General features: G+C 42.5%; 1 protein-coding gene across 5 annotated transcripts; it reads left to right on the top strand.

Annotated features, from left to right (window-relative positions):
• Positions 1-317: 317 nt before the first annotated feature.
• Positions 318-5,374, top strand: LOC123166023 (uncharacterized). Of its 5 annotated transcripts, XR_006483329.1 has the most exons (6): positions 318-3,069; positions 3,159-3,199; positions 3,295-3,345; positions 3,539-3,588; positions 3,803-3,899; positions 4,989-5,374. XR_006483329.1 is itself a non-coding variant. In XM_044583783.1 (5 exons), exons 1-5 carry the CDS (start codon positions 2,941-2,943, stop codon positions 5,022-5,024), a joined length of 363 nt encoding a protein of 120 aa, XP_044439718.1. In that variant the 5' UTR covers positions 318-2,940; the 3' UTR covers positions 5,025-5,374. The 5 variants fall into 5 exon arrangements, 2 of the variants coding, with proteins under 2 accessions (XP_044439718.1, XP_044439719.1); XM_044583783.1 differs by lacking the exon at positions 3,159-3,199; XR_006483328.1 differs by having other exon boundaries at positions 3,539-5,371.
• The last annotated feature ends 7,049 nt before the right edge of the window (positions 5,375-12,423 follow it).

Genomic DNA, 12,423 nt, shown 5'->3' on the forward strand with positions numbered 1-12,423 from the left:
TACGCTGTAGGGGAGTCACCATTAGCTATAGCGAAAAAATATGGCAATTTGTGTCATGTGCAAAAATAGCAAAAGATAAATATACGGATTTGCTATTTTACACTCGACTGTTATTCAATTCGCCAACATTCAAATCGCTGTCCGTCCGCTGTTGCGAGGAGATTCGTGCTTGGCTGTCTCGTTTTCGGGCTTGTTTTCCTTTGTCGGGTTCGGGTTTTTTGTCCAGCCCGTTACCGTCCGCCGGGTCGCCCCTCCCTCTCCTGGTTTTTGTCCTTTTTGAATTTTCGGCATCGTTTTTCTCTTTCATTTGTGCGGCACTGTAGAGATAAGGGAGTGAGGAGATAGCGAGGCAGAGAGAGGAAGAGGCGCTCGGGGCAGCAGAGCGATTCCTTGTTGTTCATGTCGATTCCGAGATCCCCCACCAGTGGAGCTTGATTTCTCTCTCCTTCCTCTTCGATTCCCCCCTCCTGCTGTTTGTTGGTCTCTCAATTTCCCTCTCGAGCGCGTGTTTTTTTGTTCATTTCTCGGTGCGTAGCTTCTAGGGTTCGTCCTTTGGTGTGTTGGTAGCTTTAGGTGTGGTTAGGTTCCTCATTTGGGCTGTGCTAGATGCAATGCGCATGTCCTCTATGGCCTGTGAGTGTCTGTATGTGCTTTTAAGTCCTGGGTGATTGAACTGCAGGTTTAGTGTTACTGTATATCCCCCTAGTTTCAGTGTTATGTACCGTAGACTTACTGCATTTTTTGCCCCAGACTGACTGTAATCCCTGTAGTTTGGAATGTCATATACTATGAATTTGCACTAGTCACTGTGTAATTCAGCCCATACTTTCAATGTAACTCACTCTATATTTACTGTGTATTTTGCCTCATTTTCAGTGTAATTCACAGTATTATTTCTGTGTTTGTTGCCCCATTTTCTGTTCCTGTAGTTTTAGTGCTTCTGTTTTCTTTTGCCCCATTTTCAGTGTAATTCACTCTAGTTTTACTGTGGTTTTTGCCCCAGTTTCAGTGTATCAGTGAAAGCACTAGTATTTTGCCCCATTTCACTCTAGATTTACTGTTGTAGTTTCAGTGCAATTCGCTAGGTCAAATCTCTAGTATTTTTTGCCCAATAATTATTGTGTCCTGTTTTCCAGTGTAATTCAATCTACAGTTACTGTGTAATGTATCCCGGTAGTTTGAGCTCTAGAATTACTGTGTAATTTATCCCGTAGTTTGAGCTCTACAATTACTGTGTAATTTGACCTAGAATTACTGTGTATTTTTTCTCGAAATTTCAGTGTAATCTACAAGTACTGTTAATTCCAGGGTCCTGTTTCCAGTGTAATCCGCAAGAATTACGATTATTTACACTGTAATCCCTTGCTACTGTTGTAGTTCCAGTGTAATTACTGTGTATTTCATCCCATATTTTCAGTGTAATTATGCTTTTGGGATTAATGTGTCCTTGTAGACAAGAATTATTTCATCCCCATATTTTCTACCTGCTGTAGATTCCCTTGTTCTAGACTGTAATACTCCCTGTTCTTCACTGTGCATGTGTAGTAGCACTGCCTTCATCACAGTGTGGTTCTGAATTTCTATGTGTTGTATCTCTGACTTAGACCGTATTTTCCCCTAGTTTTCATTTGCTGCAGTTTCATGCCCGATGCATATTTGTAATGTATTTCTGAAGTTCACTGTATTATGTTGGTGTGCTGCATGTATTGTTATCTTGTGCTTCTTCACTGTACATCCCCAAAGTTACACTGTAATACCCCTTCACTGTATTATTGCTGTTAGATGATAGTTGTAGGTGGCTGGTCGTGATTTCCCCTGGTAGCTGAGGTGTGTCTGAATGTGTTAAAGTAATCTCACTGAATTTGATGCTTCTATTTCAGTGTTTTTACCCCCCCCCCCCCCCCCCTAGACTGGTGTTTTCCACTGATATTTCCAGTCGAATTTCAGTTTCCTTTCACTGTATTATTAGTGTATTTTGTAGTCTAATGTCAGTGTACTTACCTTGTAACTTGCAATGTTATATGAGTGTACTAACTATGTAAGTACACTGTAATATCAGTGTATTTACAGTCTAATATCAGTGTATTTACTTTGTTACTTGCACTGTAATATCAGTGTACTAACTATGTAATGGCACTGTAGTATCGGTGTACTTACACTGTAAATAACAGTGTAATTTCAGTAATTTTACTTCACAATCCTAGTAATTTCAACAGTGTATTTTTAGTCGTGCAAGTGGATCTCTTTGTATTTGTAGCTCAAAATTACTGTGGATCTTACCCCTCATAATTTCAGTGTAACTACTGTCCCTGCTTTTACAGTGTAATTCTCCCATATTTTTTTTGTAATTACTGTGTAATTCTCATGCCCATGTTTTACGACTGTGTAATTTACAGTGTTATACTCCCATATTACAGTGCAATTCTCATGCCCATGTTTGTAATTACTGTGTAACATGTCCTAGTAGTACTGTGTAATTTACAGTGTAATACTTCCAAATGCTCCAGAATTACTGTGTAATTTATCATCCAATTACAGTGTAATTTGTCGTAACAGTACTGTGTAGTTTTCCCCCTAGTTCCAGTGTAAATCTTTGATTTACAGTGTCCTGAGATATGCAAGATTTTTCAGTGTATTATGCCATGGAATCACTGTGTAATTTGTCCTAGCATTTACACAGTAATTTTAGCCCAACTACTCATGTATTTTACAGTGTATATGCCCCGATTTTACAGTGTATTATGCACTAGAATCACTATCTAGTATGTCATGATTACACAACAATTCTGGGAGGAAAGTTACCCCTTTTTCAGTGTAGTTTTAATGTAGTTTTATTCCGTAATCATCTTGCTTAGTTTATGTTTTTATAATATATTTTTGCGCCTATTTTTTGTAGTGTAATGTTCATGCTTTAGCTCTGTAATTTTCAGGTTTAGATTTATGGGAAAGCTTCAGAAAGTCTCTCACCAGGATGTTCCGTTAATGTCATCTTTTGAGAGTGCAGATTCTATTCGTGAACCATTCGTGCCTAATGACTTTGCGGAAGATGGATCATATCCAATGTCTACGGTAGTTATTTTTCTCTTATTTTTTCTAGTTATATTTTCTTTTTGATTTTATGTAATCGGTTTATATTTTCTTTCTTTCTGGTGATGAAGGAGCCTTTGACAAAGCTCTTTTCAAGTTCTATGTTAATCAAGTTGGTTATCTGCTTCTTTTTTCTTGTTCTTGCTGTTTTATGTTTGTTTGTTATTTTCTCTTGTTGAGGTGACTTTTGGCTTTATGTTTTTTCAGAAAGGAAAATCACTGAAGAGGAAGTTATCATCTGTTCGTAGAAGAAATGTGGTTAGTCCTCTTCCTCTTGCCATGATGCTCTCGTTCACTATTAGCTTATTCATTTTATTATTTACTGTTTTTTAGTACATCATTCATGTGATGCAGCCTCTTGCTCTCTGATGCAGTCTGTTACTCGATGCACCTCCATTTGTCAATTACTAGTTAGATTGCCCTCTGATGCAGCCTCTTGCTCATTTTGCAGGAATCTCTCAATGTCTTCTTCATCGAGGTATTCATTGTCATCTTGTTCATGTGAGTGCTCTGATTCTGGTATTTTTGTTTCTTCATTGTTCTGGCAACTATTGTTTTCTCTTGTTGCTGCTGAACTGGGGTCATCATCTTCAGCCACCTGCATTCATAGCAATTTGCTTCAGTATTTTATTTCTTACTAGTTTTCAACTTCTATGTATGTATCTTGTTAGTGAATTTTGGTCTTTTACCTGTTCCACATTTATGGTGCCAAAAGGGTCTGCATGCTAGGGGTTTTCTTCTGTTGCACCTTCTTCGGTTGGTGCAGTTTCAGTTTCCATTTCGTCGAATGTCTGCAGAATAGTACTGAAGCTGTAAGTAGCTCTCTTATTTTTGTCAGATCATGATAGTTTATCCAAATTTTTGTCACTTACTGTCGAATGGACTGATGTGTTGTTGCTGTTATGAGTTCTGTTACTCGATGCACCTCCATTTGCTGAATGTACCTGTAAGAAACATGCTCATAAAATATAGTTCTTGCTGTAATATCACAACAAATGAAACCCATTTCTTTTCCAAGAAGCTGTAAAAGTAGTACTGTTTTTGTAAGAATTTTTTCTTACCTTGTATATAATGTCTGAGTGTAGGAGCGCAATAAAAGAAAATGATTCCTGCAGTGTTTTTGTATGTTAGATTTTGTTTTTGATGTACTCAGCTTTTTCTTATAAGTTTTTGACGTTTATTGGTACTTACATTTAGGATGAGATCTTCATGTGACATTGACAGTAGTTCGTCTTCTGTTATTATCCTTGTCATGCTCCCCATCTGCATATTTTGGAAAAGAAATGTCAGTGTTAGTACAACAAACATATGTATAGTCCAAAGGAATTACAGTATAATTCCTGTAATCTCTAGAACAGTCCAAATGATTTACACAGTAATTACTGTAATCTCTAGGGGGGTTTCCCCATTTGCCGATGAATTACAGTATAATTCGGAAAGTTTCTGCTAGTGTAAAAATTGTGTTACATTCCATTTCCCCATTTCCCTCTGTAATTGATTGGCAATTTTACATTGTAATTCGTTTTGTATTTTTACCCTGTACACTTTAACACTCGAATTACTATAATTACTATGGGATTTACACTGTAATTACTGTTGTATTGCAGTTTATTCCATAGGTAGTTTCAGTGTAAGTTGACAAATTTCACTGTAATTCATCGGCAGTTACACTGTAGGTCTGTTACCATTTTAGGCAATACCCTGATTTTCAGTGTAAGTTGGCATGGTTTTGCTACTGTCCTGTGTATTGTCATTTCAGGCATCAGGTGTTGTTTCAGTGTAATTTCTTCAACTATGCAAGTTTTTTCTACTGCTACTGATCAACTATTTGCAGAGTATTAAGTTTTCTCTACTGTTGAGATTACAGTGAAATTTATGCTGAGATTTATGGTGTTATGTAGGAGGGGTGGAGAGGGGTTTCCCTTTTCCGTGCGTAGCAAGTTGATGGCAAGCAGGGAAGTTGTGGCCAGCTGTTAGCTGTGGTCTAGGGAGGGTTTGGTGGGGCTGGTTTACTGGAAACCGGGGCAGGGTTATGCCCGACCCGTTTTTGCCGAAATACAGAAAATAAAGTGGCTGGTGGGAGGTTTTTTTGGGACATACAGGTGTCATCTGTTCATTTGCTATGAAATTTGAATGTTGTCAAATTGAAAAATAGTCGAATGTCAAATAGACAGTCCCTAAATATATCCCTCTTGTGTTCTTTTAGGAAAAGAAAATTTGTCATTTTTTCAGGTTCCTAATACAGTGTCCCACGCATCATCTCTTTTGTTCAAATAGAACATTTTGTTGCCAACGCGTTTGCACTGAGTATGAATACCATAGATTAAAATAGCCCGCGAAATAGCCGCGATAGTTGCGCTATAGCTGCCTGGGAGCCTCGCCGCTACGCTATGGCTGCTGCCGCGAAATCCTTCGCATATCCCTATAAATGGCTCAACAATCAACAAATCCCTCCAGAATCATCTCCCCCACCAGAAAAATTTCCGCTATTTGCCGCGATTGCCCGCTGTGGCGGCCGCTATAGCTGCTGGGAGAGGCCGCCGCGAAATCGTTTCTCCCGCGATTTTAATCTATGATGAATACACGGGCTGCCGCGGCTCTCGGCAGAGAAGAGGCCATCCACGGAGGTGCGGCAGCCGGAGATCCTTGATCCTGCTCTGCAGCATGTCTCGTGATCCTTTGTCAATGTGGCACAGGGTCTCACAGCGGCTGGTGTCGAGCAGCCGGAGGCGTGGGCATTGGTGGGCGAGAGCGACTAACGAGTCTTCCTTGATCAGGCCGTGCGACATCACAAGCTCCTCGAGCAACGGGAGCTTCTCGTCCACCACCGAGATGAACTTCTCGCTGCTCATGTCGTGCAGCCGCGTCACGTGGAGGCTCCATAGTGACGGCGCGCTGCAAGTTACTGTTAGCACAGGCATATCGTGTTGCAGATTCAGGAGACGAGATCGATCGATCGATCGACGCGTGCGTACCCGTGGATGAGGAAGGGCAGTACGTCGCCGTCAACGCGGCTGCGGAAGGACTAACCTTAGTCAAATGTGGCAACATTGTATGGTGAAGTGTGGCATGGTTAGGCCTAGAACCAAACAGCCCCTACGTCTTCTCGTCAGCGAGGTTGATGTGCCGCCACAGCAGCGACTCGCCGGCGGCCACCCGCCACCACGAGGCGCACGCAAGCCCCGCGCCAAGGAGGGCGTCCGCTTGCGGGATCAGGCTCAGGATGGCCCACAGGACGTCGCCGGGCAGTGCTGGCTAGTCCCTCCACTCCAGTGGCCCGCTGTTAAGTCGGCGGCGCCGGGACGGTGGAGGCGGGTCGATTGATGGGCTTCTCGCGCGCCTCTTCGAGCCCATGTTGTGTTCTTTTAGGTTTGTTTCTGTTGAGAAATTAAGCAATTGTTCGATTAATTTAGTCCAATAATAAATCATGAACATGACATAGATAGTGCTAATGACATACTGAATTTTGATGATGTACGCACGTACTAGGCAGATAGTAGAAACATCTACGCAAACCACTAGTACTGCACACATGAACATAAATAGGAGCGGGGTAAATATGTTATACCCTCCAGTAGGCCAGTCGGCCGTAGCAGCAGCGGAGGCATTGGCCTCGTTAGTGATCCTCTTGTTAGCAGCGGCCTTCTCGACAGCCAAGCGATCGGCGTCAGTGCTCATGGTGAAGACGAAGGTGACACGGAAGTAGTCGACATATAGAAAGTAGTCGAACAGAGGTGAGCAGTCGCGTAGGAGACGCTTCCCAAAAACCTAATCGCCTCTCTCCCGTACAGGATCTGGAGAAGCAGGGTTTCGGAGGCCTGCTCTCCCGTCAGCCGTGTACACGGTAGACGGGATGGGATCACCGAAGGCAGCCACTGTGAAAGGAACGACCAGGGAGCAGTGGACGCGTGAAGTGTGTCTTTGGCTGAGCTGCCAGTTGGGTAGGAGAACGGTCAAGCAATAAACACGTTTAATTGCAGACATTTCATCTCCATAATAAGCACATTTAATTACAGACGTTTCCATCCACAGGAATAAAGCGTATTTATTATGGACGTTTCCATTTCCGCAATGAAGATGATGTCTCATATTCATTTTGTGTCTGTAATGGACTCTCCAATTTTGACCGCAAAACATTGCATCGGCTCGGCTCATTCCCACAACCCGCGACGCGCGTCTTGACGAGGCGAGGCGAGGCGTGCCGAGGCGGGCGGCAGAGGAGCACGCGTGTGGAACACCTCTCCTTCCTTCACACCAACTCATACTAGTGGAAGAAGAGCTCACCTTATAAGTTGGTGTACATCTCTCTCAACTAGCTATGTGGGACTAAACTTCCCACCGCTCCCTTGACAGTATGGCCCTTAGGGATTTTGTGAAATTGTTAAATGGGCCTATAGCCGAACTAATATTCAGCAACCCCCCACCAGATCCCGAAGGCCCATGGTGTTTTCCTCTGTTCCAAACACTGTTTTGATATACCAGTATTTTCAGTGGAGACCCGTTAAGGTTGCAAATCCACCTAAAACACATAGCTACACTCCTCCACAACTGAACAACGGACTAGGCCTTGAATTGTCAATTTGGCGCGAAGGAGTTACACCAAGTGTCTTACCAGTACTAGGCTGCCGAAAGTTGACCCCTCGGGTGGAGCATATTGGTCACTCCTGGCCTGTTCATGAACTTACTAGAGATCACCCTAATCTCATAGACTATGACCAGTAGTCAGGCTCATATAGGTTTGTTCCTCCAAAGATCACTCTGTAGGATAGCATCTTGTTTTTACAAGCCTTGGAACACATTAAGACAAAAGTCAACCTGCCATACAGTTACCGAGAGTTGTGCATCTCCAACGGAGTGTATTGATACGTCTCCAACGTATCTATAATTTTTGATTGTTCCATGCTATTATATTATCTATTTTGGATGTTTAATGGGCTTTATTATGCACTTTTATATTATTTTTGGGACTAACCTATTAACCAAAGGCCCAGTGCAAATTGCTGTTTTTTTTTGCCTATTTGAGTGTTTCGCAGAAAAGGAATATCAAACGTAATTCAAACGGAATGAAACCTTAGCGAGCATCGTTTTTGGAACAAACGCAATCCAGGAGACTTTGAGTGGACGTCAAGGAAGAAACGAGGCGGCCACGAGGTAGGAGGGCGCGCCCAGGGGGGTAGGCGCGCCCCCACCCTCGTGGGCCCCTCGTGGCTCCACCGACCTACTTCTTTCACCTATATATACTCATATACCCTGGAAACATCCAGGAGCGCCATGAAACCCTATTTCCACCGCCACAACCTTCTGTACCTGTGAGATCCCATCTTGGGGCCTTTTCCGGCGCTCCGCCGGAGGGGGAATCGATCACGGAGGGCTTCTACATCAATACCATAGCCTCTCCGATGATGTGTGAGTAGTTTACCACAGACCTTCGGGTCCATAGTTATTAGCTAGATGGCTTCTTCTCTCTCTTTGGATCTCAATACAAAGTTCTCCTCGATCTTCTTGGAGATCTATTCGGTGTAATTCTTTTTGCGGTGTGTTTGTCCAGATCTGATGAATTGTGAGTTTATGATCAAGATTATCTATGAACAATATTTGATTCTTCTCTGAATTCTTTTATGCATGATTTAATATCTTTGCAAGTCTCTTCGAATTATCAGTTTGGTTTGGCCTACTAGATTGATCTTTCTTGCAATGGGAGAAGTGCTTAGCTTTGGGTTCAATCTTGCGGTGTCCTTTCCCAGTGACAGCAGGGGCAGCAAGGCACGTATTGTATTGTTGCCATCAAGGATAAAAAGATGGGGTTTATATCATATTGCTTGAGTTTATCCCTCTACATCATGTCATCTTGCCTAATGCGTTACTCTGTTCTTATGAACTGAATACTCTAGATGCATGCTGGATAGCGGTCGATGTGTGAAGTAATAGTAGTAGATGCAGAATCGTTTCGGTCTACTTGTCGCGGACGTGATGCCTATATACATGATCATGCCTAGATATTCTCATAACTATGCACTTTTCTATCAATTGTTCGACAGTAATTTGTTCACCCACCGTAGAATATGCTATCTTGAGAGAAGCCACTAGTGAAACCTATGGCCCCCGGGTCTTTTTTCCATCATATTATTTTCCTATCAACTTGTTATTTTTGCCGCCGTTTATTTTTGCAATCTTTATTTTCCAATCTATACAACAAAAATACCAAAAATATTTATCTTATTATCTTTATGAAATCTCACTTTTGCAAGTGGCCATGAAGGGATTGAAAACCCCTTTATCGCGTTGGTTGCAAGGTTCTTGATTGTTTGTGCAGGTACGAGGTGAAGGAAATATGCCCTAGAGGCAATAAATAAAGTATTATATATTTCCTTATATCATGATAAATGTTTATTATTCATGCTAGAATTGTATTAACCGGAAACATAATACATGTGTGAATACATAGACAAACAGAGTGTCACTAGTATGCCTCTACTTGACTAGCTCGTTTATCAAAGATGGTTATGTTTCCTAGCCATAGACATAAGTTGTCATTTGATTAACGAGATCACCTCATTAGGAGAATGACGTGATTGACATGACCCATTACGTTAGCTTAGCACCCGATCGTTTAGTATGTTGCTATTGCTTTCTTCATGACTTATACATGTTCCTATGACTATGAGATTATGCAACTCCCGTTTACCGGAGGAACACTTTGTGTGCTACCAAACGTCACAACGTAAATGGGTGATTATAAAGGTGCTCTACAGGTGTCTCCAAAGGTACTTGTTGGGTTGGCGTATTTCGAGATTAGGATTTGTCACTCCGATTGTCGGAGAGGTATCTCTGGGCCCACTCGGTAATGCACATCACTATAAGCCTTGCAAGCATTGTGACTAATGAGTTAGTTGCGGGATGATGTATTACGGAACGAGTAAAGAGACTTGCCGGTAACGAGATTGAACTAGGTATCGAGATATCGACGATCGAATCTCGGGCAAGTAACATACCGATGACAAAGGGAACAACGTATGTTGTTATGCGGTCTGACCGATAAAGATCTTCGTAGAATATGTGGGAGCCAATATGGGCATCCAGGTCCCGCTATTGGTTATTGACCGGAGACGTGTCTCGGTCATGTCTACATAGTTCTCGAACCCGTAGGGTCCGCACGCTTAACGTTACGATGACAGTTTTATTGAGTTTTGATGTACCGAAGGAGTTCGGAGTCCCGGATGAGATCGGGGATATGACGAGGAGTCTCGAAATGGTCGAGACGTAAAGATCGATATATTGGACGACTATATTCGGACTTCGGAAAGGTTCCGAGTGATTCGGGTATTTTTCGGAGTAACGGAGAGTTACGGGAATTCGTATTGGGCCTTAATGGGCCATACGGGAAAGGAGAGAAAGGCCTCAAAAGGTGGCCGCACCCCTCCCCATGGTCTGGTCCGAATTGGACTAGGGAAGGGGGGCGCACCCTTCCTTCTTTCTCCTTCCCCCGAGTAGGACTCCCCCCTATGGCGCGCCTCTCCCCTTGGCCGGCTGCCTCCCCCTTGCTCCTTTATATACGGGGGCAGGGGGGCACCCCAGAGACACAACAATTGATCCTTGAGATCTCTTAGCCGTGTGCGGTGCCCCCTCCACCATATTACACCTCGATAATACCGTTGCGGAGCTTAGGCGAAGCCCTGCGTCGGTGGAACATCATCATCGTCACCACGCCGTCGTGCTGACGAAACTCTCCCTCAACACTCGGCTGGATCGGAGTTCGAGGGACGTCATCGAGCTCAACGTGTGTAGAACTCGGAGGTGCCGTACGTTCGGTACTTGATCGGTCGGATCGTGAAGACGTACGACTACATCAACCGCGTTGTGATAACGCTTCCGCTGTCGGTCTACGAGGGTACGTGGACAACACTCTCCCCTCTCGTTGCTATGCATCACCATGATCTTGCGTGTGCGTAGGAATTTTTTTGAAATTACTACGTTCCCCATCACGAGGAACTTGCGTGTAGTCTCCTACTGGATTGATACCTTGGTTCTCAAAAACTGAGGGAAATACTCACGCTACTTTGCTGCATCACCCTTTCCTCTTCAAGGGAAAACCAACGCATGCTCAAGACGTAGTAAGAAGGATTTCTGGCACCGTTGCCGGGGAGATCTACGCACAAGTCAAGACATACCAAGTACCCATCACAAACTCTTATCCCTCGCATTACATTATTTTTCATTTGCCTCTCGTTTTCCTCTCCCCCACTTCACCCTTGCCGTTTTATTCGCCCTTTTCCGTTCGCCTCTTTTCATTTGCCTCTTGTTTGCTTGTGTGTTGGATTGATTGATTGTCACGATGGCTCAAGACAATAATAAATTGTGTGACTTTTCCAATACCAACAACAATGATTTTATTAGCACTTCGATTGCTCCTATTACCGATGCTGAATCTTATGAAATTAATGCTGCTTTGTTGAATCTTGTCATGAAAGATCAATTTTCTGGCATTCCTAGTGAAGATGCCGCTACCCATCTAAACAACTTTGTTGATTTGTGCGATATGCAAAAGAAGAAAGATGTGGATAATGATATTGTTAAATTGAAGCTATTTCCGCTTTCGCTTAGAGATCGTGCTAAAACTTGGTTCTCTTCTTTGCCTAAAAATAGTATTGATTCATGGAATAAGTGCAAAGATGCTTTTATCTCTAAGTATTTTCCTCCCGCTAAGATCATCTCTCTTAGAAACGATATTATGAATTTTAAGCAACTTGATCATGAGCATGTTGCACAATCTTGGGAGAGGATGAAATTAATGATACGTAATTGCCCCACACATGGTTTGAATTTATGGATATTATACAAAAAATTTATGCCGGATTGAACTTTGCTTCTAGAAATCTTTTAGATTCGGCCGCGGGAGGCACTTTTATGGAAATCACTTTAGGAGAAGCTACTAAACTCCTAGATAATATTATGGTTAATTATTCTCAATGGCACACCGAAAGATTAATGTTTTGAGTGGAAAGATGGATGAACTTATGAAATTGTTTGCTAATAAGAGTGTTTCTTCTGATCCTAATGATATGCCTTTGTCTACTTTGATTGAGAATCATAATGATTCTATGGATGTGAATTTCGTTGGTAGGAATAATTTTGGTAACAACACGTATAGAGGAAATTTTAATTCTAGGCCGTTCCCTAGTAATTCCTCCAATAATTATGGTAATTCCTACAACAACTCTATTGGAAATTTTAATAAGATGCCCTCTGATTTTGAGACTAGTGTTAAAGAATATTTGATTTAGCAAAAGAATTTCAATGCTTTGCTTGAAGAAAAATTGCCTAAGATTGATGAGTTGG

This window comes from Triticum aestivum, chromosome 7D (genome assembly GCF_018294505.1).
Source record: "Triticum aestivum cultivar Chinese Spring chromosome 7D, IWGSC CS RefSeq v2.1, whole genome shotgun sequence".
Classification (NCBI taxonomy): Eukaryota; Viridiplantae; Streptophyta; class Magnoliopsida; order Poales; family Poaceae; genus Triticum; species Triticum aestivum.

Excerpts from the sequence above, each read along its gene's own strand:
- LOC123166023 (XM_044583783.1), top strand. The coding sequence starts at position 2,941 with ATGGGAAAGCTTCAGAAAGTCTCTCACCAGGATGTTCCGTTAATGTCA. Across the intron at positions 3,070-3,294 it reads GATCATATCCAATGTCTACG|AAAGGAAAATCACTGAAGAG; the intron begins GTAGTTATTTTT and ends ATGTTTTTTCAG. Across the intron at positions 3,346-3,538 it reads CTGTTCGTAGAAGAAATGTG|GAATCTCTCAATGTCTTCTT; the intron begins GTTAGTCCTCTT and ends CTCATTTTGCAG.